This window comes from Dendronephthya gigantea, unplaced genomic scaffold (assembly GCF_004324835.1).
Source record: "Dendronephthya gigantea isolate DGI-Jeju-01 unplaced genomic scaffold, DenGig_1.0 000074F, whole genome shotgun sequence".
NCBI lineage: Eukaryota > Metazoa > Cnidaria > Anthozoa > Malacalcyonacea > Nephtheidae > Dendronephthya > Dendronephthya gigantea.
The window spans coordinates 558,075-581,591 of record NW_021163084.1 but is presented as its reverse complement, the minus strand read 5'-3'; the positions used below and the strand labels follow the sequence as shown (position 1 = coordinate 581,591).

The window sequence follows — 23,517 nt, the reverse complement described above, 5'->3', positions numbered from 1 at the left end:
GGAGAAGCTGTACAACCAGGGTCGTACTGGTATTGGGGAGGGAGATGTCCCAGTCCCCCAAAATATTCTGAGAATAACCCCACCTATGTGAGCTAGTTACGACCCTGTGTACAGAATTCAACATGGGACATGACTGAAATGGGTTAAATTTCGAAAAGGGTTTTTCTCACATAAGAACGACAATTAGTTTGCATCTCGCTTTGCATTAGATTGTCATCTCGCTTTAGTGGTACCCCCTTACTCCCTGTGACCTCTTTTAAACACCCCTACCCCTGAGGGCATCGTGTTTCCTAAGGGTACCAGGGACACCCTACCCCCAAGACAACTTTACCAAGCGTTGAGAATGGCAAGCAAAAAGCAAGCGATTAGGTCTTCCTAAAATAAATAAATAAAGTTAATATAAATGTTCTATTTCGCCATTGCACACGCGTTGGTAGCAAAAGTTACTCCTGGGGGCCGAGACAAAGTGTTTACAAGGATAAAAGCTGTCCCTACCCCACTAGGGTCACCCTTTCGTAAGCAGGGGTCTCTACACCCGAGACTGGTTTAATTAAAACTTTATGAACATGTATTTACCTCTATCAGGGTAGTTACTTGTAGTCTTATACCCGCGAGTTATTGGATCGTGTCTATTTATTAAATCCCACTTGACAAAGGTCATATTTAGCTGTGGACTTTGATCCATCCGGTCATGCGTGGCATTCGAGCAACTCAAACAACTGAAACAAGGGGGGCGTTAAAGAGTACTTGTCTTCGTTATTTCGTGTCTATAACGCATTTCACCTAATAGACCTTCAAATTTGGTAAATATAGTGAGAATTCTGGTTCTCAAGAACCAGTTATTACGTTATGGCTGAAGCTAGACTTGCAGTAGCATTCCAATTCGCAGTAACGGACGACGGGGAACTCAATATTCACTTCGATAAGGATGTAATTCACCACGTATTTCGCGCCTTAAAAAAGACGGTAAAACGTAAATACAAGGCCGCTAAACATAATTTCTTAAAATGGCATTTTCCAGCTACCCCTTTCGCTTGGGTCTTGTTCTTCTTGGCGCTTGCTGCGGCCAGAATTGGGGAGCATCAGCCGACTTTGGGAGTTCTTGGTCGTCTTGAACAAGCCTTACCAGGGTAGGCGATTTTAGATATATTTTTGCTAATTTTTGATTTGGAAATTAAAGACATTCGCAGGGCTTGTGTATCATTCATACCCCAGCTAGGGGACGATTTTAGGGGACAAAGTCCGCGTTTTTGCCCGTTAGATGTCGAAAATTATTGTACACAGAAATTGTATACAGATACGTCTGTATTTTAAATACTAAAAACCTGACCTTGGATCGAAGCATGGCCGCTTTATTTTGGTGGAAATATTTCAGGAATTATAAGGTTTAATCGGCTACATTAGAATTTAGAAGTAATTTTTGTCTCTAAAGCGCCGAATTCATATTAGAAAGTATATTTGCTACATTTTTTTGTATGAATATGCCCCCAGCTAACTGAGCTAAGTTTAATGTGCATATAAAATTAATATTTAAGAAACTTTCGGCATCCGTCAGTTTAGTGCGTCATTTCGTTTTTTTAAGCACAGTATGGTTAAGTAAACTGGCATAAAACCCACCGTTTTATATGTTTTGGCGTGTATATTCAAGCAGGGCGCTTATATATATATATATATATACGCCTCTGTATTCTAGGGAGCAAAGGTCGCCCTCAAACGCGTAGATATACAAAAAACTAACAAGTTATAAATGTAAACAATTGATTTCAGTATTGAATATTACCGAATAAACGCGCAAAATATCAATCAAAATGCGCTGAAATAAAGGGGCAATGACTAAACTAACTTAGATATTTTTATTTTCGAAACACGACGTTTGGAGAAGACGCAATGCGTGCAAAGACTGAAAACAAGTGGTGTAATTAAGTACATGGCTGTTCTAATTTTTGGAGTGGAGCAACTCCGAGCAAGTTCAATGGAAAGTAAAACAAAATTTACAGACGTAAAATTAGGAAATATCAAACAAATAGAGAACTTTACTTCATTTCTCTTTAATGAAGTTAAAAACGTATTGCACAACCAATTACAAAACCAATATTTCAAGCACGTCTCTATATAAATATGCGCTTTTGGTTGGCGTAGGAATTTTCGCAGCAGGTGTTGCTTAATTAACCAGCTTTTGACATGTGCATGCTATCTTTTTACTTTAGCTTCTGTTTAGTTTTATGTAAAAGAATCGACAGTGCATGTTTTATGCTTTCTAAACTTTGATAGTGAAATTATTGTTTCAAGTAAAATTGTAAAATTGATAAAAATAGATTATTATGGTAATCTCCATTAGGCCACTTTAAGTGAAAACGGGTAGAGTGGGGAAAATGGGGAAAGGAGGGGGCACAAGCCACAAGAATAGAACAATTATTAGCAATTTGTCCAACATATAATTCATTATAATAAGACAGTAATAAAGTAAATAATTGTCCAAAGTCTTGGCTATTTGATGATTAATTAATGTTAATTTGATCCTGTTATAAAAATCTTTAATCCACATGTGTTGGAACTTGTTCTTTTGTTGCTGCATGGTACAAAATTACAAATAAGTACCATTTTAACTACCAAATGACTACATTAATGTACAATTCTTGCGCTATAGCTTTAATATTCTGAAAATATTTAAAAGCCAGTGAGTTCATGAAAAAATATTATATTGCATGACATGTAATAAGATTGGGAATTAGCAAAATGCAAAGCATTCTGTTTTTTTATCTGTTTTTGACAATTTAACTTATTAACTATGATTTATGTCTTAACTGCTGGCTGGTATAAGTCATTACACAGCTAGATTAAAATGGTAATATTCATTGCATGCTTGTAATAAATTTACTATCCAAACATTAATAATTGTTAATTACTTTTTTGATATTTAGCTTAGTTCAAGCAAGCCCATATATTGCAATATGTTTTGGAGTGACAATACTTGCCACTATATTATGGATGGTATGGGGAATTTTACTTCAGCTGACTCTTCGAGCACTCCTCACATATCGAGGCATATTGTTCGAAAGGTGAGATATCATGCTAAGCCAGTATATAATTTTTACAATTCAATTGATAAAGGTCTTTTTTCTGTTTAGGAAACTGTCTCTCAAATCCAAGATATGGGCTGTAAGTAATAAACAAAATTTATATGATTAAAATGTTTGATTGTGATTGCCTATTTTGTTCTTGTTGTAATCATGAAAAACCATTGAAAAATGTTGTCCAAGATTTCATGGAATGGAGGATGGCAATTTGCCCTGAACCTCAGACCTAGGGAAAGTTGGCTAACAAGAGGGGGTAACAAGATATGAGGGTGTTTAAAACACACTACCAATGGTGGGCTTTTTAACAAGACTTTGCAAGAGAATGTTGTGTTTTATGTTCCTGTCTAATGGCAAAAGATCCCACCCACCAGTTTCTAGGTATATCTCAATAAACCCAGCTTCTCATACCCTGTCCTATACCAGCCAAGTTGTCTCTAATATAATATAGAGAAAAAAATGTTGAGGGTTTTAGAGTACAATAGGTCCATCTAAGGTTGTTCTGTGATTGGAAAAAAGTAATATAGTAGACTTCTTGTCTTGCAGGGTATTGTCAAACTGTTTACCTCTGGTGATCCAACTCTGTATAGTTTCCAACAATCACTGCCAAGGCTACCTGTACCCTCACTTGACACTACACTTGACAAGGTAAAAAGTGAAAACAACTCACCATGACAATTTTTGCCTGAATCGTATTCTGTTAATGAAGTTTTTTTGAAAACAATATTGCAACAATAAATAAAACTGTTATGAGGGCAGGAGATTTTGACACTAACCGTGGTTCCAAAACTTTCCTCATCCTTCCTTGCCTGTAGCAATCGCTTTTGGAAAAAAAAATTTATTCAATTTTATTTCATGGCTTTATTCTTTGGCAGCATTTGGAAAGTGTGAGACAAATTTTCCCTGAAGAAAAATTCAAGAGAGTGGAAAGTTTAACTGAGGAGTTCAGGGTACATTTTTGAATTTAAAGTATAAATAACTGTATTTATTACAAGAATACCATTTATAAGAATTCTACGAACTGTTGTTATATACTAATATAATGAAAACACATTCTGGTACTGAAGTACATATATGTTTGTAGAATGGTATTGGAAAGAAACTACAGCGTTATTTAGTCTTGAAATCATGGTGGGCAAATAACTATGTAAGTTCTTGTAAAGTGCCATTATTATGGGGATAATGCAATTCACTATTCATCACAGTACCATTTTTAAGCACCCTAAAGTAAATCATAGTAACCTATTAGTTATGTCATTATGTTATACTTAATTCAGACCTTTTTCTTCTTTTGATTGTTTCCAATTTCCCATCTATTCAAAATTGTCAAGGACACATTGCATGGATGTACTCAAACCTCCAGGTTAACTATTCTCCGAGGTCCAAAACTGCATGTGAATGCATTTCAGAGAATTAAAAATCTTAAATATTGCTTGGGTAGGTTGCCCCTGAATTTATTGCCCCAGAGAAAAATGAGATAGCATGACTTGACCATCATCTGACTTTATCCTTTCTAAATATAAACTAATTTACTAGGTCACAGATTGGTGGAATAATTTTGTCTACCTAAAGTCACGAGGTCCTTTGATGATAAATAGCAATTTCTATGGTGTTGTAAGTTTTCCTTTGGCAAAGTTTAAAGTTACACATAATTATGCTTTATATTAGCAAAGTTTTCTAAGCCTCAATTGCTACCAAACACTTTTTTTTCTTTCGATAGGATGGTCCTTTCATGAAAAAGAAAATCCAACAAACATCAAAAGCAGCAAATTTGATTCATGCTGCCTTTTTGTTTCGTAAGCTGGTTGAAAAAGAAAGACTTAAACCTGTAAGTATAAATGATTTTTAAATGTGTGAGAGAAGCTGGGGTTGGCCACTGGTGTGATAATGCAAAATGTGATATGGGATGTTTCTTTGTGCACAGTTAATGATGAGCAAACTAGTTCCACTTTGTTCAACACAATACAGACTCATGTTTAACCAAACAAGAATACCAGGAAGGGACCATGGTATGTACATAATACAGGAGCTTAGTGTTCCATCACTGAATATCAATAATGCCTTGATTGCCCAACATTGCCTTCATTACCCATCTAACCCCAGCCTCATCAACAATGGCTTCATTGCCCATCATTACCTTCGTTGCCCATCATTACCTTTGTTGCCTATCCTGCCCACCATCACAATGCCTTTGTTGTCCATCTCCCCCAAGATCACAGTGCCTTCATTGCCCATCACCCCCACCATCACAATTCATTCATTGCCCATTCTCCCCACCACCACAATTCCTTCATTACCCATCATGTCCATCACCATCACAGTGCCTTCATTGCCCATCACCCCCACCATCACAATTCATTCATTACCCATTCTCCCCACCACCACGATTCCTTCATTACCCATCATGTCCATCACCATCACAATTCATTCATTCATTGCCCATCCTCCCCACCATCACAATGCCTTCATTACCCATCATGTCCATCACCATCACAATGCCTTCATTGCCCATCACCCCCACCATCACAATTCATTCATTGCCCATCCTCCCCACCACCACAATGCCTTCATTACCTGTCATGTCCACCACCACAATGCATTCATTGCCCATCACTATTACAATGGCTTCATTGTCCATCACCCCCACCATCACAATCGCTTAATTGTCCATCACCACCACCATCACGATGGCTTCATTGCCCATCATGCCCACCATCACAATGCCTTCATTGCCCATTACCATCACAATGCCTTCATTCAGGGATGGATGTGTGGGGGCATGCGCACCAATCCTCCCTACAAAATCAGGCAGGATCCATCCCTGCCTTCATTGCCCATCATTCCCACCATCACAATGCCTTCATTGCCCATTATCCGCACCATCACAATGCCTTCACTGCCAATCATCCCTACCATCAGAATGCCTTCACTGCCCGATCATACCCACCATCGCAATGCCTTCATTGCCCATCACCATCACAATGCACCTTCATTGCCCATCACCCACATGATCACAATGCCTTCATTGCCCATCACCCACACCATCACATTGCCTTTATTGTTCCCTACACAATCACAGTGCTTTCTTTCCCTATCACCCCCACCATCACAATGCCTTTATTGCCAATCGCCTTTATTGCCCATCTCACCTTTATTGACCATCAATAATACATTCATTGCCCATTAATCACCTCTGCTACCCTTTTTGTTTATCACCACCATAAATATTGTCATGACATGATAAACACAAAATTGCCCCCACTATGAAATATTGCCAATATTTTCATTATTAGTACACATCATCACCGTCGCACCATTTTGCCATTGTGAAAACTGTCTTCCTTTCTTCAGACAAATTCAGTCAACATGACTCCATCAGTCACATGGTGGTTTTACATAAAGGCAGATATTTTAAACTAAATCTCTACCACAAAGGAGATTTACTTAAACCAAAAGACATAGAAAGGTATAAGTTAATAATTATCGTTTTCATCTTCTCAACTCTCTACTTGTACTGTTTAGTGTAAACATGTGATATTATTACATGAGAAATACTATTATAATGTTTGATTACCTTAATATTTTCATCTACAGACAATTAGAGAAAATAATAGAAGACACATCTTCTCCTTATCCTGGTGAAGGATCTTTAGCAGCAATGACAGGAGATGAAAGGTGAGAGAAAAATCTTTCATAAAATATATGAGGACAATTTTCAGCGGTCACGTTAGTATTGGTGGATTACTCTTTATTCCGCAAGGTCATCCCCTTAAATTGAGTTTGCACGGTCCATGTGCATTAAGGCAAAAGTCGTTTCCGCACAAGGTTTTACGAAAGTACGTTAGAGCTCTAGGCACAATATATAGATTGGTCATGCTTTGGGCATGGTAATTTAAATTATACAAAACTTGCTAATTTTAGGAAAACGTGGGCCGAGACTCGTGAAGAATTTTTCCATACTGGGGTCAACCATATCTCACTGAAAACCATTGAGACTGTGAGTGAAAAATTCGTGGTCATTTATACGTACATATGTATGCCATCGTAGACGAAGAGCTCAGAATTCGGTCTCTTGTTTCCCTTCGCCGTGTACCTTCAGTGAACTCTTATAATTACAACAATTGTTGTACGAAGGTCGTTGATAGTGATAGTGGCAATGCAAATTACATGAAAGTCGCATAAACATGAAAGCATGACGTTTTCTACGTTTTTTCACTTTAGAGTGCGTTTGTAGTCGTTCTCTCGGACGAAGAACATTACTTTGACGAGGTATAGTCCAACGCTTTACGGAAATTCTTAGAATTTTCCTATTCATAACATTGAGAATAAAATAGCAATCAACGTTGATAATATTTATTGCGAATTTCATAGAACGACCCAACCAAATACAATGATCTTGCAAAGTATGCTTTGCATGGCTCTGGTGACGATATTTGGTTTGACAAATCGTTCAACATAATTATTTTCAAGAACGGCAAGGTGAAATTTGAATCTATTGGCATTATCACCCGTCATCATCAACACCATTTTTTAACTAATGTAAAAGGGGCGTCATGACGTTATGTAAAAGGGGCTTTCTAGACACTCGTATCACATTCTGGTAAACCCTTACCCTAAAATCTAACTGTAACATCACGCTATAAATTGAGCCCTACCTTTTAATTTGCCATACCCCTACCCTAGTCCAGACGTTCTACCATTTAAAACAGACAACTCTAACTTATGTCTTACAAACGACATGTATTTCACCAAAGAGATTTCACTCACAGATACATTGATCGCGGAAACGTCATTGGGGGTTTGCGGATCTAACACATTTGTTGGCGGCAAAAATTATTGATATAAACAGTGAGGCGCCCACTCTCTGATCCGCTCTCGTACAGCTTTCGTACAAAGTTATATATTTAATAATATTTTTGGATAACTCGCAGGATATATTATGTATGGTATCCGGGCTTTATGATCTGCCGGCCGGTGATTCGCGGCCCTTGTCTTTTATGCTATTCCTATCCCCATCTACACTATTAATCACGTTTCATCAATCAGAATTTTTTTAAAACGACTTTTTTTTTCTAGTTTGGAGTCAACGTGGAGCATGCATGGTATGTGATTAAAGATGCACGTTATCCTAGTAAAACGCTGCTCCTAGTAAAACGCTGCTCCTAGTAAAACGCTGCTCCTAGTAAAACGCTGCTCCTAGTAAAACGCTGCTCCTAGTAAAACGCTGCTCCTAGTAAAACGCTGCTCCTAGTAAAACGCTGCTCCTGGTAAAACGCTGCTCCCAGTAAAACGCTGCTCCTAGTAAAACGCTGCTCCTAGTAAAACGCTGCTCCTGGTAAAACGCTGCTCCTAGTAAAACGCTGCTCCTAGTAAAACGCTGCTCCTGGTAAAACGCTGCTCCCAGTAAAACGCTGCTCCTAGTAAAAAGCTGCTAAATTAACTGTGAAACATAAGGTTACAAACCGTCACATGTTGAACGAAAGTTCTCCTAAAATCGTCAATTTAAATATTCATTGTATAATTCTAGGGCTGATGCTCCGATAATGTCTCAGTGTTTTGAGTGGTTGACTGATTGCGAAGTAAACAAGTTGGGTTATGATGAAAACGGACGTTGTTTGGGTGAAGCAGAACATTCACTCAACCCTCCAGAACGGTTAAAGTGGGAAATACCAGAAAAGGTTTGGTTTAGCTTTGAATTTGTATGTAATTCATTACAAAACTACCTTGATATATTATCTGGCTATTTTACCGTTTTTTTTCGAAGATTCCATGCGAGCCATTTAATAAGAGAGTTTTGCTATGACTTTTGGTGTGATTTTGTTCTTTTCGTAGATGCAAACAAGCGATTAATCATGAATACTTAGATATATAAGCGTGCCTTATATGAACACGCGTAACTTATTCACTCGTTCACATCCACCAAAAAAGGAAAATTGCACTCAACAATAGCAAGTGCAACTACTGATCCTCTATTAGATCATTGGTTAAAACAGGCTTAAAATCAACTTACTTCGTCTATATTTGATTAGCTCCATCGTTTCTGAAGTGCTTACCTTTCCAGTCCATTTATTGGAAAAAATACTAAGAAGTGTTTTTTTATATATAGTGCGTCGAGAGGATCAACACGGCGAAACAAAATAATCTTGCTTTGATTGGGGACCTTGATCTGCATGTTCTTGTTCACGAAGACTTTGGTAATTTTTCCAATTGTCATTCTCGCATGGGTAGCAATTGATCGCCTTAATGTCAGGGGACCTGAGGGGTTGTGGGGACGGGAGGGGTTGCGTGTGTACTGTCTAGTTACCAGGTATTACTACCGAGCTACTCCTGTACTCCCTGTATACTCGCCAGTAAGCTGAATGCTCCTTGTAGACAGCGAAAACTGTAATGTGTCTGCAGTGCCATTTCATGCCCTTGTCAGGGAATATTAGAGAATTTTGAACTCCTTTGAATAACTACCTTGACCCCACCTATAGCAATGATTGATATTTTATTGTAGGCAAAGATACAATAAAGAAATTTCATTTGAGGTGAGTTTGCTGTTTAATGATTTTGAAAAATACAATAATTTGTGAATGATATATTCAAAACCAATCAATGTTTAATGTTTGTTAATCGCACAACTTAAATACAATACAAATTAAACTGTTTTTGACAACTGACACAATCTTTATTCCACATCGATGCAATAAGTATACGTTATGCATGTAACTAAATTTTATTTACCAAAATTTGTATATACTTTTGAATTAATAATTCTGTGCATTTTAGTCCTGATGCATTTGTCCAGATGGCGTATCAACTTGCGAATTACAGAGTAAGTAGCAGAAGAAACTGATGATGACTGGTTCATTAATTGTTGTTCCCCTAACCCCAAACCTAACCCTAACCCCTAACCCCTAACCCTAACCCTAGAAATTAGAAAATTTACCCGGCTTTAGAAAGCATACACCCCAAACTACAATGCCCCCTATTCTTTATGCTTTAATTATACCTTATGCTTGCTTTTATTATGCTTTAAGTTTTAAATTATATGCTTTATTCTTGTCACTTTTTTCCCCTCAATACCCACGTTGGAATACATACCCTTTGAACTCTAATTTCGATGATCATATTAAAAAAAATTGTAATTATATTTTCACTACAGGAACGTCAAAAGTTCCAACTGACGTACGAATCTGCTATGACACGTCTGTATAGGTAAGTAAATTCGCATTCGTATTAGCGAGAATAACTAAACAGCAACTGGCTATCCATACCCGCGTAAAAATTAAATGTTTGAGATAATAGCAATAACTACTGTACAACGACAGTCAAAGTGACAACAGATTTTCGCTTTTCAGTTGTTAAAAATATCATTTTGTGAATGCTCGAGTGATTAACACCTTGTGACATGTGATCAGCTTCCTTCCCCCTTGATTTTAACATGTTCCCTACACCTCATGATGTGTTTTCTTCAGGGATGGACGGACTGAAACAGTACGGCCTTGTACGGCAGACTCATGTGCTTTTGTCCACACAATGATGGATTCCAATACATCGGTAAGATATACAATGATGATTCTAGTCACGCAATTGCAATGTAACGCAAATTGATCGCTCACAGAACTCTGAGGCCGGTTGTTCAAAGCTAGGTTAGCGCTAACCCTGAGTTAAATTTTACTCCGCGGTTAGCTTAAACGGCTTTTGAAAAACCTGCCCCTGAAGTACAGTGAGTCCGATCGGTAACCACCGGTGACTGCAAAAGTGTTGGTGATGTTGATGATATTGGTGCTGATGGTAATGGTGCTGATAATATTAATAGTATTTGCAATGTTGTTGAGAGTATTGATAATGATGATGAATTCTTATTATGATGATGATTATGAGTTATTAGCGATTGTAGTAATGTTAAGGAAATTGGTCCTGACCAGGGCCGCCCAGAGAATTTTGGAGGCCCAGGGTAAAATTCTCGTTGGGGCCCCAAAATCCACAGCAATAAAAAAACGCCATAGTAAGTTAATATAAATTTGAACTACAGTAATGGGATAATGCATTACCTGAATCTTGAGAGGCGTAAAAAGGTAAATTTTGGGAATAGAGCACTCTATTTATCCAATAATATATATTGCATTACCTGAACAATAAATAACCTGAAACTTTTTCTGAAAGAGGTGTATACACTTCCAACAATAGTTTAATTTTATTCTTGTAGTATTTTGGGGGGCTCTGCAACAATAGAGCCCGGGGCTAATTTCACCCTTTGCCCCCTTCCCCTCTGGGCGGCCCTGGTCCTGACTATCATGATGTTTTTGGAAAGATGTTGTTGAGAGGATTGTTGATCTTGATTTGGGGATATGTGGTGATGATTTCGAGGAATTGTGTGGTAATGCTGAGGATATACATATGTTGCTTATGATGTTAAGGGTATAGGGTGATGAATCAGTTGAGGATATGGGGTGGCGATAATGTTAAGGGTATATTATTGTAGATGGTGATGTCGAGGGTATATCATGATTTTGAGGCATAGTCTTTCATCTCCTTATTTTGATTTTGCAGAAAGAGGAAAAAAAGAATTCATTGATCAAGGCTTGTGGTACGCATTCAGTCAACATTCGAAAGGCAATGGCTGGAGAAGGGGTCGACCGACATCTATTTTGTCTTTATGTCGTGTCGAAATATCTGGAGATCGAATCGCCATTCCTTAATGAGGTAACGTTTAATATTTGTACTTTATCTTGATGATCGTGCGATATGTTCCACAATGTTTTCATTTGTTTTTTTTACAATTTAGATTCTCAGCGAACCATGGCATATTTCAACAAGTCAGGTTTGTCACGTATTACACTACGTTGTTTATCATCTACAATATTTTTTTGACTGACTATTGATTTTGGTCGTCCAGACTGCTGCAGATCAAATGCAGATTGCCACCTACAACAAGGAGAAGAGCATGACTCCAGGAGGAGGTGGATTTGGACCGGTAAATTGCATTTATTCTATATTCTAAAAGAGATCTTAAACGTAAAAAGTAAACATAAAAGGTATTTAGGGTTTTAATTTCGAGTTGGAATCATACGGTTCAACTAAAATTCAAGTTACGAACTGTTCAGAAAAATGTTTCAACTATCGATCCTTAGGCAGGTATCGAACCTGCCCTGTATATTTTAGTAAGAACTTGGTCGAGTACTATAGTAAATGAAATTCTTCTCAAATACAAGTGAGATTAAAATATCATTCAACCGTGCTGGCTCAGGTGGACGTCACGACCATCAACATGTTATCTATATGTCCTCTGTAATGGTTGTAATTGTTCTCGTTTAAGGTGGCGGACGATGGGTATGGATTATCCTATCTTATAACAGGCCACACATTAATCGTGCATATAACCTGCAAGAAATCATCGCCGCTGACGGTATGTACTCTTCCACAATATTCATTCTTTCGTCGGTGGGAAGGAGAAAGCAACAAGGATAAAGCTTGCATGATTCTCAGGATAGTAGAAATTAGTCGGGCATAACATGAATTTATGAATTTATGAATATACACCCCCCAATTAAGCTTCTAGCTACGGCCCTGCCTACCTGCACTTTTCTTTAGTCCTATTGTTATTCATGCATGCAAAATATGAGAATCAATGTGAGTTAAATCGGAATTGAGATACTCCATTTCTCACTGATAATCTTTGAGCTTCCCAGATGATTCAGTCATCCTACTCGCAGGTCTTGTTCTGGTTTTTTCTCCTTCAGTACTAGACGAATAATCAGCTCGAGACTGTCCGATACTATACGAAAACCGGCCTGTGGTTAAGAAATTATTTAATTAACTGTGGGTTAACTCCACTATGACTAGGCACAGGGTATGGAGTGTCTGTAATTGACGAGTTAACGAAACTACCTAGTTGCCAGTGCCTCTTATTCGTGTCTTTAGTTTTCAAACCGTCTGGATTCCCGCAACTATGGTATCTTATACACTATATATCCGCCATTGTCGTCGGTTTTGCATGCGTAATTATTATTTAACCAATTGTTTTACAGAGCGCGAGTCGTTTCTCGGATATGATTCAGGAATCGTTTATGGACATGAAAGCACTCTTCGACGAGTGAGTATTTCACGAAAGGAAGCAAAAAGTATTTTAAAGATGATAGAAGTTCTATTTTTCAACCAAATAGTGAGATTGTTGTGAATGATGAGAACGAAACTTCGATTTAAACCTCTCCTTAAAAAAGGATTTTTATTTAAACATTAACGTATTTTACTGTAGTCAACGATTGTTCAAACTTTTTGACAATCACTTGCAATAGTAATCCAATCTAGGAATTTGAAGGACTACCAGATATGTATTGGAGGTGGGGGGGGGAAGCTCGGTCTCATTTGTTAATATCATTTGTCATGTTGGGGAACTACACCCCCCCCCCGCTCCTTCATATTTTTTCAAGATTTCACACCGATTGTAAGTGATTTGATCAACGAGATTTTACGCTCTAAATTCTGTATAATGTTCTAAAGTTAACAAGCAGCCATTTTGGCAGATCGCCATTTTTTCTTTTAGATTCCCCTCTTAAAATCCGATCTATAGAACTTGGCAAATGCCTAACTATGGTTATCGTACTCAATATAGAAATATCCTTCCAATTTTTGTATTTATTCTGATAACTTTTAATCACTTGTTGGATAAAGAAAGGAGAATTTATTGTAGAAATTAATAATTATAGGTCCTGTTTTTCTTACTGTACAAAATATTTACAACAACGTTCATCTATAAATTTTAGCCCAATAATGTTACTGGTGTATCTATTCTTTTGAGAATATGATCTGTGGGAACTGGCCATGAAAAACAGATGTTCCATTATTCGACAGCTCGCTGCTGCAGAACATGAACTCGACCCCCTCTAACATAACAACTTTCTCTCCCCCCTGTCCATAGAAAGACTGCGGTCCACTGAAACTACCAGTCAGCGTGTACAGAACCTCGGCCTCGAGTCTAATAGGTTCTGGAAACATTATATCAAAACCTGTTGGGTTTATCTCATTCTCATCGACTTCGGATTTAAATTCGCCTGCGTTCGAAGATAACTCCCGATTGCCTTGAAGCAAATTAACTTTCAGTCTGTAAACGCTTCTCTCGTCATCTCCGAAAGCTCGCACACCGTGTATTAGAACAGGCTGCGAAACTCTAAAGCATAACGCGTCTAGGGTATTGTTCACATAACACCACCCTTTGCCTGCACGCTTGGGTCGGATTATTTTTTGCGGGCTGAATCGGGAAGCGCGCGACTTTCCCGCGCAATGTTTGCGTGGTTTGCACGAAAATTTCGTGGACTCCTCGTGCGGTTTTTGTCCACTAAATAACAGGAAAATGTTGATAATGTCCTCGTGAGGAAGAATCTTGGATTCGTGTACAACGGTACTTGCGAATTCCTCCAGCGCCATGGTTGGAAAACGAACTAAGGTAATAGCTTTCCCTAGAACCTCTCGGCAATTTTCGACGTTACTTTTAATTTCCTGTCTCTCGCACTGATGCTGTGCCCATTTCAAGACAGCGTTGAACAAATCAATTTCCTTTACATTTAGAGTTTCACGAGATAATAACTCACAAAGCACTGAATGTTCGATTTTCAAAAACGCTTCGGATTTTAAAGCTTGCGTACACTGATTGTCTATAACCCTCCAGCAGTTTGTCTCCAAGCCATCAGCACAGAAGTGTATTGCCTGACTGAGCACTTCAAATGCGCTTTCAGCAGTAACTTTTTTCCTCAAAAATCTGACACATTTTTTCATCAAGGCTGGAACGAGGTATTTTGTAGCCAAGTAGACAATGCTCATAACATTTTCCTCCGTGATACTGCAGTCTTCTGTGTAGAGATAACGCAGAAATTCACCAAATGCTTCAGAATCGGCGTCTGGTATCGAAACCTAAAACGTAAATGCCAAATAATTATTTCCCCTAATTTTATGTCACTACGGTTCAGCAGATTTCAATTTTGATATGTGCGTTCATGGCCTGTGCAGGACATGGCAATTGCGGTCGGGTATAGTTATAAATTTCATGTGCTGACTGTTTGTAAACAATGCCAGAGTCGCAACATTAGGTCACACAGTCTCTGCCTGTGGTGATAAGGTTATTGACGTGATGAAATAGTTACAAGCTATAGTCAATTATCAAGCCGTTGACTAGATTCAAAGAGGCAATCGCTCGCCTAATGTCAGATTACATGAATTTTTTTAGTCGGCTCAAATTTTATTAGGTTTGGCGAGGGTTTCGTTTGCCAGCCGATACAATCTCGTGTCCAGAGTTTGGCTCTTGGTACCAGATTGGTCAGTCGTTCCGCCTGATAACAACTGGTTATTTTTCACTCTCCTACAATCTCAAGATGAGACTAAGACATGCAAACGCTTGCTTGCTAACTATCATCAAACGGCTCGCATTTCCCGAAGGCATTCACCGCATAAACAATATCAAATACCTACTTTTCGTCCATGCTCTGCCATGGATCCGTAGAACATAGCATGAAAGACGGCACTACCAATTCCAAGTATATATCGATGAGCTGGGTACGTTTTCTGCTTCTCATCTTTACCAACTATAAATGTGATATCCGACATGAAACCAGTCGTAAAAGTACGAGCTATTTTGCTCTGCAAATCTTGCGGGCAACATTGCTCATCAAATAAATCATCTGTTGAAATTCCGGACAAAAACATTGCCAACAGATGCGCCAGAAGGGTTAAAACAAGGAAGCCAATATATTAACTCAACTCAACGACGGATATGTTTCTTTAAGCCTTGACCCACGTTTTAACGACACTGTAAGCAACGCGTTTAAATTCTGGAATACCGAACAATTCTTGGACAAGGAACTATATTATGTCGAGAGTCCACTTAGCGTATTCGGTATTTTGGCACCAAAACAACTATTATTCGAAGAGGAATTGTTCTTTGATACCACTTGGGAATACAAAGAATGGGGAAACCACTTTCAACAAGCTTGAAACAGCTCAAAACGAAAGCTCATTTAAAAGATATATACAGTATATATATCAGTAAACAGCTACCCCATGAAGATTTCTAGCCTCAGGTACACGCCACAGTCTGAAATAAAACGTCGTTTTCTCTTCACTCCACAACTAATGAAGCCGAACGATATTCTGTCCAAAAGTTCAAAGGTTGAAAATAAATCACTGCATAATTGGGTTTGCTCTTCGAGATATGAAACACCTACGTTCCGAGATGATCTGAAACTCTTCTTATCGAAACCTTACGTAGAATAACCAAAAAGCAAGCGAGTTAAACACGGTTCCGAGGCAGACAACCAGATGAGTTTATAAAAGCCAAAACAATGTATTATTATATATCAGATAGGAAATACCATAGTAATTCAGGAAGTTATTTCCGGAAAAATTAACATGAAATGCGCGCTGATAACGTCGTGGCAATTGTAATAATCGACCCACCTCGAGAGTCGAAACATGGTCTGAATCATGCGGTTCATAATATGATATAAACAATATTTTTACACCACAGAGCTTTAATATCCGCTTGTCATGGAGATGATAGACACGTTTTATGCCTATCGCTTATAGCCTTAAGAGCCATAAAAAAATTTTATCACGCTAAGGAATGCGGACCTGCTTTTTATTTACCCATATGGCATTTCCCACGCACGGCAGCGTGTGACATGATTTTATTCACGCGCTGTTTTTTCCACCTGGTTTTAATCACGGAGGTGACTAGTGTTTGAAAACTCCTCCGGAATCTTTTTCGTCCCTTTTTTGCGCGCAGTGAAAGAAGTAATCTCATTCTCATCCAAAGGCAACATATAAAGAATTAGGGGCCCTCCTATGTTATGAAAGATAACAGAGAGACTGTAATCTTTGACTAAAATTAGAACACGACAGGAACAAATGTATATATTTGTCAAAAAACAAAAACACAAGATTAATATCTTCAGTTGCTTATATTGTCTATATTGTAAAGCCATGCCCGTTAATCTGATTTTAACCTTTGATAGAACGAACCTCTATAAGTGAATTATGTGATGGTTGATGGTTCGTAATTTTTTTAGGACAGGTATAAGAGATACTACAGTCATAATTATATAATTACCAGTACCGAAAAACTTCTAATTAGAACGCAGAGCAACTCCGTATAGAAGTAAAATAGACAAAAACGTCTCGACGTTTCAGCTTAAGCTCCAGGAGAGTATATTGAGACTATTTATATTTTATACTTTATCAGTATAATATAACCAGGGAGTATAGCGTGGCAACGTTCTCAAATATCAACGCTTCAAATGTGGTATAACAAATAACAACTACCCAAAATAGACAAAAACACTTCTCGACGTTTCGACCACAGGGCCTTCGTTAGGACTTCATACTAACTCTCCTTATCAGTATACCTTCAATTAGATGTTTAATTATATACCTTCTGTAATCAGGGACAAATACTGCAATTTCATTGGTTAAAAGGAGTGCGATTAATCATTAATCGCACGCTTCATGAGCTTAAATTGTGTTTTGGTACTTTTCCTTAAACAAGATGATTACAGAAGGCATACAATTAACAAGTAATAGAACGATTAAGTCGTACAATTGATGGCAAAATCGATCATACTCGTGATTAACAGATTTTGTACTCACTCGTTACTCATATGATTTTGCCATTAATAGCACTCCTATTCGTTCTATTACTATTATTTATTAGAGGAAGATGTTCAATTAGGTGCATATTTTTGTCGTGCCGTCTTTTTATGATTGTGATATATGATACTTGCATGGACTGTGCAGAGTGTCAGATAAAGTACCCAAAAAGAATTTATAATTTCCGCACATAATTCCCCCAGTTTTTAACTCCTCTGCCCCACGCAGCGCCCGCCCTTCCCAGTAACTCCATCAGTATGTACTTGCCCCTAGACTGGTGTGCGCAACGAGGAATATTTTAATCAAGTGTTAGACCGTTTATCAAAGATCTTTCTAGTTCACCCTTCTTTCCCTTCGCCTCTCCATGGCCTGTAGCACGTAGTCAATTCTTCTCCTCTAATGTGTGTTGTTTGTTTATTAATGGCCACCCAAGTTGGTCTACTGTCAAGAGGTGTATGTATTTTCTTGTCAAGATTAGATCACAATTCCATCCGGTGATCAACATGCAGTTATTAGAGTGAAAAAGGTAAACCCCGTCATTCTGTCAGACCATTTTACGATTGTATTTTTTCGTATCCTCCTGCATTTTTATTCGTCCAAAAAAAGGACATTTTGTCCAGCATTTCTGATATCTCAAAAACTAACTCTATAAGTCAATATGCCCCCTGCCTCTGGCCCTTTTTTATAATTTCGGTTGCATTGAATAGAAAAAATCTCCTTAATGCCGGAAGCTTAAAGTTTTTCTCTCTACACATCTCGCAGTCGAGACATCTAGAAATCTATAGCCAAAGTTCACTGGAATGTTGAATGTTGACTAATGATATATTTTATCTTGTTTGAAATTGACAATTTATTAGCAGCTTTAATTCTCGACTGGCTAAACTTATATACAATGGTATACAGGACAGAGCGACTTTATCAAATGTCGATTTGGAGCAAGATAAAATTTGCTGATTGTGGTAAACAACATTCCATGCAGTTGATCCCTTAGTAATATTTCTCGACTGTCGGTATATGTCACTATAATAGGATTCTTTGTGAGTGCGACCTCTAACTTTTTAATTGCAGCCTAATAGAAATTATAATAAAAATTATAGCACTCATGGAGAACAATCAAGTTTAATAATGGCGAACAATCATGAAAAGGATTTCTGGCCATCTAAATTTGACCACCCGCTATAAAACTGATTGTTTGCACGAACCTGATGACGACATACCTTCACACACGAACTCTGGTTTTTGAGAAAAAAATAACAGTTAGATTTGACTTGATGAAAAGTCTTAAAGCGAGTCTTAAACTAAGCGTTATGAGACAAACTGTTCAGGGTTTGCCATTAAAAAAGAATAGCACTTTTCATAAACGTGAAAATACTACACCAGGTCTTTGGCATTTGAAACTACCTGACGGTTCTTGATAATTGTAATCCAATTTGAATTTTAGTCGCAATTTCGCATTGTTCTCTTTAAACCGTCTGCCGAGCTGGCCTCTTGCAGTTTTAATTAATATCTAATGTTGCCACACACAGTGCCAGTGGCATGTCTAATATGGGGCATGATTATCGATGCGTCATTACAATGATTACATATGGCAAGAGAGGGGGGTTTATAAAAACATTCATGCTTTAATCAAACCGATAGGGAATGTATAGCTACACAATTTCAGCAATGCGTTTATGAAATTATGAAATGATAGGCTATAACTACTGTCGATATAGTCTGTTATTTTAAAAAAGTACGAGTTACAACGAGTTATATAAAATTTTGCGGTGATCTCGTGATGAGAACCAGCGTGTTTCCAAAGTTGTAAGCCCTGGGGCCAGTTGTTCAAAATTAGGTTAGCACTACACCTGGGTTAAATTTTACTCCGCTGTTTTAGTTTATATGCTTCTGCACTTCTGTTTGTTTCAAGACTTTACAAAATAAGATTTCCATTGACCCACAAAATATTTATGGAAAAACACGTTCAACTTCATAAACGAGCAATTAAAAAGATTGATGTGAAAATTTGAGTTACCCCAGGGTTAAGCTAACCGGCGCCTTTTGAACAGCTGGTCCCTGGTGAATTGAGTCAATTCAATTGACCAGGTATAATTAATAGACCTTCAGCATGTTTAGGAATTAACCCATTTCAAATCGTCTAAAATCCTAATTTCAACCGCCATGCTCGGCCATGCATGTGGTTTAAATGGTGAATGAAGTCACATATAGGCTAAAGAGAGCTGATTCAAATTTTGTTAAAATTTTGTGAGAGCTTTTTTCAATACACTTCAAAACTCCCATGCCCAGGCTAGCCCTCAGCCTCATGGAAACAGCTGGATGTGGCAAGTTGCAAAACCCGTTCGCACTTTGTCTTTGAAGCAAGAAAATGATTTACCAACTTTTTTGCAGAGTATTGACACAGCTAAGCCTGTGACAACCTTACAGTACAAAACCAAACTCAAAATACAATCATTAACTTTTCAATTCAAGACGTTACAAATCTCTGTTAATCATTTGTCAATAAACTTTCATGTAATACGATCTTGAACAAATGATTTTGACAGCTTTTCATCTGCCCCCTAGCAGAGTCGTTGCGTTGTTGTGACAACCTAACACCATGACAAATTGTGTGTATACCAAGTTTATGAAACGCAAACGTTGCCTCAGACAATTGTCAAACAGAATGGTAAATTTAAACAGCCTCGCAAGAGATTTTGAGTGCTAAAATCGTCTTTTTTTGAGTGAAATTTTGAAGCTTCAAACGTGTGTGTTGATAGTAACCTGAGCCCAAGTGAGTAGATATCAGTCAACAACGTCGACGCTTTTTGAATTTGAATCTTCGTTTGAATATTTTCGTGGGAAATGTCGAAAAGAAACTTTTCTGGCTGTAGTTATCTCAACAATTGGAGTTCAGGGACATCCTATTTGACCAACCAAGCATTAAGACGAATGCGCTATCTGCATACACCGATAGCTACGAAAAAATGGCGAAGTGTTCAAGATGAAAAGAACTTGAATATGAAGACATGTTTGGCAGATATGAATCCAAGAGCTCAGGCATTTGCCATTTCCCTGGGTCCTGTCGCTGTTTCGAAAACTCCTATAAAATGTGAACCTTGTGTGTACTCCGCGCGTGTGACGACTTCGCGCGGTTCGTCACGCTGGTCGAACTCGCGCGATTCGTCTCATGTGAGAACGTTGCAGGAGTCGAGAACCCATGGGATTTCTAAGTGCAACAGGTGTCACACTCGGAGTGGTGGCAGAGATAGAAAAAATCAGGTGCATTGTGTGAACATAGGGAATAATGATAGTCATGAGCAGTTCACAGTGATCACTCATGATGCATTTATCCCTCGTAGTCGCATTTTAATGTCAAGGCCCAACCAGAGGCGATGTTTGTGGACAGAAAACCTAGATGTACCTCTAGACGAATTACGACTGAGTCATGATGAGACCGGAGATGGAAAATCATCGGATGTATCGACACTTCCATCTATCGTGCTGACGAAATCGGACGAAACTCAAGTGCACACGAATGCGAGACAAACTCTTGATGTAAAACCTGTCCGCCTTAAAACACCTCCGCCCTCACCTGTCAGGCACATAAATATCCATCTACCAGGTAGTTAGATGTAGTTTGGCAGGTGCTCATTCACTTCTATATAACATCAAGTAATATCATGGTTTGTTAGAGCTCAGTTTCAACTGTTTCATTATTAATAAATCTATTTATCCCAGCCACGCTATATATAGCATTGCCAAAGAAGACAAGCCTCAAAGAAAGACAAGTTGCCTCAAAAAAGGGCGTACGTCTTGGTGTTTTCAAGAGAAAATGACGAGAATTATTATTATATAATACAGTGTATAAAGAGAGACTCAAACTCTTAAAATAGCGTGAATGTTATCTACATAAACCAATAAATTATTTACAGAAGTGCTGTATAGACAATCGCGATATGTATACACGCATTGCCAAATAGGTCTGAAATGAACTAGCAAAAAAGTTTTAACAACAACTATTTTTAAAAATGTTTACAATGAACTATTACATCACTGCTACAAATGTTCCCTAGGAATTCCAAGATTTCACTTCGAAAAATGCAGCCTCATCTTTCTTCCTTTATGCTTGCCGCAGTATAAATATTTGACGAGAAAACACAGTTAAATATGCGAGCATCAATTTGTTTGCTCAAGCCACCTGCAAAGTAGGTGTTTTGTTGGTTTGCATCAAAATTATGTAGATTAGATCTGTTTCTATGCAACGTGTTTAACAGTTACGTTTGCACTGAAACAAGATGATCGGTAATAACTTCATGCAAAACTGAAATAGAAACCGTAGAAGTGTGTTTTGATCTATTCTGTGCTGGATTTATGTATGTGTACAGATACATAATAATGTGTTATCCTATTCTGGTATGGTAGAGATCTATACTATTCAAGATGTTGGCTAATAAGGAAGGCGTTGTTTTCAATTGGATCTCACGAAAAGCAAAGCATTCAAAGTCTATTCAAAGGGGATGATTTGCAAGAGATAGCATAATCTATACTATACGGGCGAAAAACTGCCATTAAAATTTATTTTCCCCAACTTTGGGACGTTCGTGGATATCAACGGTCAACGATGGGCATTCGAGCACCGTTAAAAACATGTGCATCAGTGCATGGGAAGCATTTATGTACATTGAAGGATTTCAAGTATACCCATAGTTATAGTAACGGTAGTTTTAGTGTGGAAGGGGCCTCTTTAACAAAATTTCATAAGCCAAAACTAAAAGTCTCTCAAAACTTTGAATTTGAGAAAAACCGCCAGCCAATGAAAACTAAAAACCAACCTGGCAATAACTGTCTCGGTCAACTGAATAAAACTCTTCATACAGGGAAAGATTTTATAAATGTTAGGCAATTTAGATACTCTTATTCTTTGCCAACCGCTAAAAGGGCAGATAAAAACTCTCAAACTGCGAAACAAAAAGTATATTTGAGAATGGTGCTCAATAGACCCTTTCCAGGGCATTCTAAAGACGTTAAAAAGGACAACAACTTTGACGAAGATTACATAAATTTGGACAATGGCTTATTTTCACGTTACTTGAAGGAGGAGTCTAATTTACATGAAATAAAATCGAAATCATCTGAACATCACTCCACGTTCGAACCCACAGATTTGAGATCAGGCGTGAAATCGGGTAAGTGCTGTTTGCGAAGAAAATATGAAGACCTAGATGTTGATGGAACTGCTTGGTCGGACAGTTTTGTGAAATATGGTGGTTTACGTATGAAGTGAAATTATACTTGAAGATTCAACTAGTTTGAAATTAAACAATAGCATATTTCATATACTGAACATCAATTCTTATGATATATAGCATGCATTGAATAATTAGTTTAAAAAAATGTTCATAGATAGCTGAAAATGGAAACATTGGCATTGCAGCTCCTATATATATATCTGCCTAGATCATAACATCAGGAAGATGAGTACCTACTGACTATGAACGGAAATCGGTGGTTAAGTTTTTAGAGAGACCAATTTAAAAATAGAAATTAGGTCGTTATTGATGAAATAGACATGAGCATTTAAGTCTCCTTGCCCGAAATTTCATGTTGTTTGGTTCAGAAAGGGTCAGGAAGACTTCGTTCAATCTCTTAACTCTTGCTTTTGTGAATGCCTCTCCCCAATCACGAGCGTGGTTTGACGTCGAACTATGATTAGTTTCGACTACATTCCTTCTATGTTCCTTTACTTCCTTAAACCTACACCCGTTACGTTCTGCAAGATGCCGTTTGCTTCCTAAAACAGATAACTTGTTGTTTAAGAACCTTTCGTCGACGTTCGATCTTG

The 23,517-nt window shown here is 37.9% G+C and overlaps 2 protein-coding genes across 2 annotated transcripts; one reads left to right on the top strand and one right to left on the bottom strand.

Moving 5' to 3' along the window:
• The first annotated feature begins 683 nt into the window (after nucleotides 1-683).
• Nucleotides 684-13,823, top strand: LOC114531720 (carnitine O-palmitoyltransferase 1, liver isoform-like). The gene is made up of 26 exons (XM_028553329.1): nucleotides 684-1,130; nucleotides 2,922-3,059; nucleotides 3,129-3,159; nucleotides 3,621-3,722; nucleotides 3,950-4,024; nucleotides 4,159-4,221; nucleotides 4,611-4,688; nucleotides 4,795-4,902; nucleotides 4,999-5,083; nucleotides 6,426-6,540; nucleotides 6,669-6,749; nucleotides 6,996-7,071; nucleotides 7,296-7,343; nucleotides 7,446-7,553; nucleotides 8,151-8,176; nucleotides 8,602-8,752; nucleotides 9,181-9,268; nucleotides 9,574-9,604; nucleotides 9,846-9,891; nucleotides 10,222-10,274; nucleotides 10,535-10,616; nucleotides 11,613-11,765; nucleotides 11,848-11,883; nucleotides 11,959-12,036; nucleotides 12,379-12,468; nucleotides 13,091-13,823. The coding sequence occupies exons 1-26, from the start codon at nucleotides 850-852 to the stop codon at nucleotides 13,157-13,159; spliced, it is 2,292 nt and encodes a 763-aa protein (XP_028409130.1). The 5' UTR covers nucleotides 684-849; the 3' UTR covers nucleotides 13,160-13,823.
• A 9-nt stretch (nucleotides 13,824-13,832) lies between these two features.
• LOC114531721 (BTB/POZ domain-containing protein 6-like) lies at nucleotides 13,833-16,478 on the bottom strand. The gene is made up of 2 exons (XM_028553330.1): nucleotides 15,525-16,478; nucleotides 13,833-14,969 (listed from the first exon to the last, which is right to left on the bottom strand). Exons 1-2 carry the CDS (start codon nucleotides 15,756-15,758, stop codon nucleotides 13,848-13,850), a joined length of 1,356 nt encoding a protein of 451 aa, XP_028409131.1. The 5' UTR covers nucleotides 15,759-16,478; the 3' UTR covers nucleotides 13,833-13,847.
• Between the last annotated feature and the right edge of the window lie 7,039 nt (nucleotides 16,479-23,517).

Bases quoted from the DNA above. Each gene is read 5' to 3' on its own strand.
- LOC114531721 (XM_028553330.1), bottom strand. From the start codon at position 15,758: ATGTTTTTGTCCGGAATTTCAACAGATGATTTATTTGATGAGCAATGT. The intron at 14,970-15,524 runs GTAGGTATTTGA...TTTACGTTTTAG, and splicing joins TGGCAGAGCATGGACGAAAA to GTTTCGATACCAGACGCCGA.
- LOC114531720 (XM_028553329.1), top strand. From the start codon at position 850: ATGGCTGAAGCTAGACTTGCAGTAGCATTCCAATTCGCAGTAACGGAC. The intron at 4,689-4,794 runs GTAAGTTTTCCT...TTCTTTCGATAG, and splicing joins ATAGCAATTTCTATGGTGTT to GATGGTCCTTTCATGAAAAA. The intron at 5,084-6,425 runs GTATGTACATAA...TCCTTTCTTCAG, and splicing joins AATACCAGGAAGGGACCATG to ACAAATTCAGTCAACATGAC.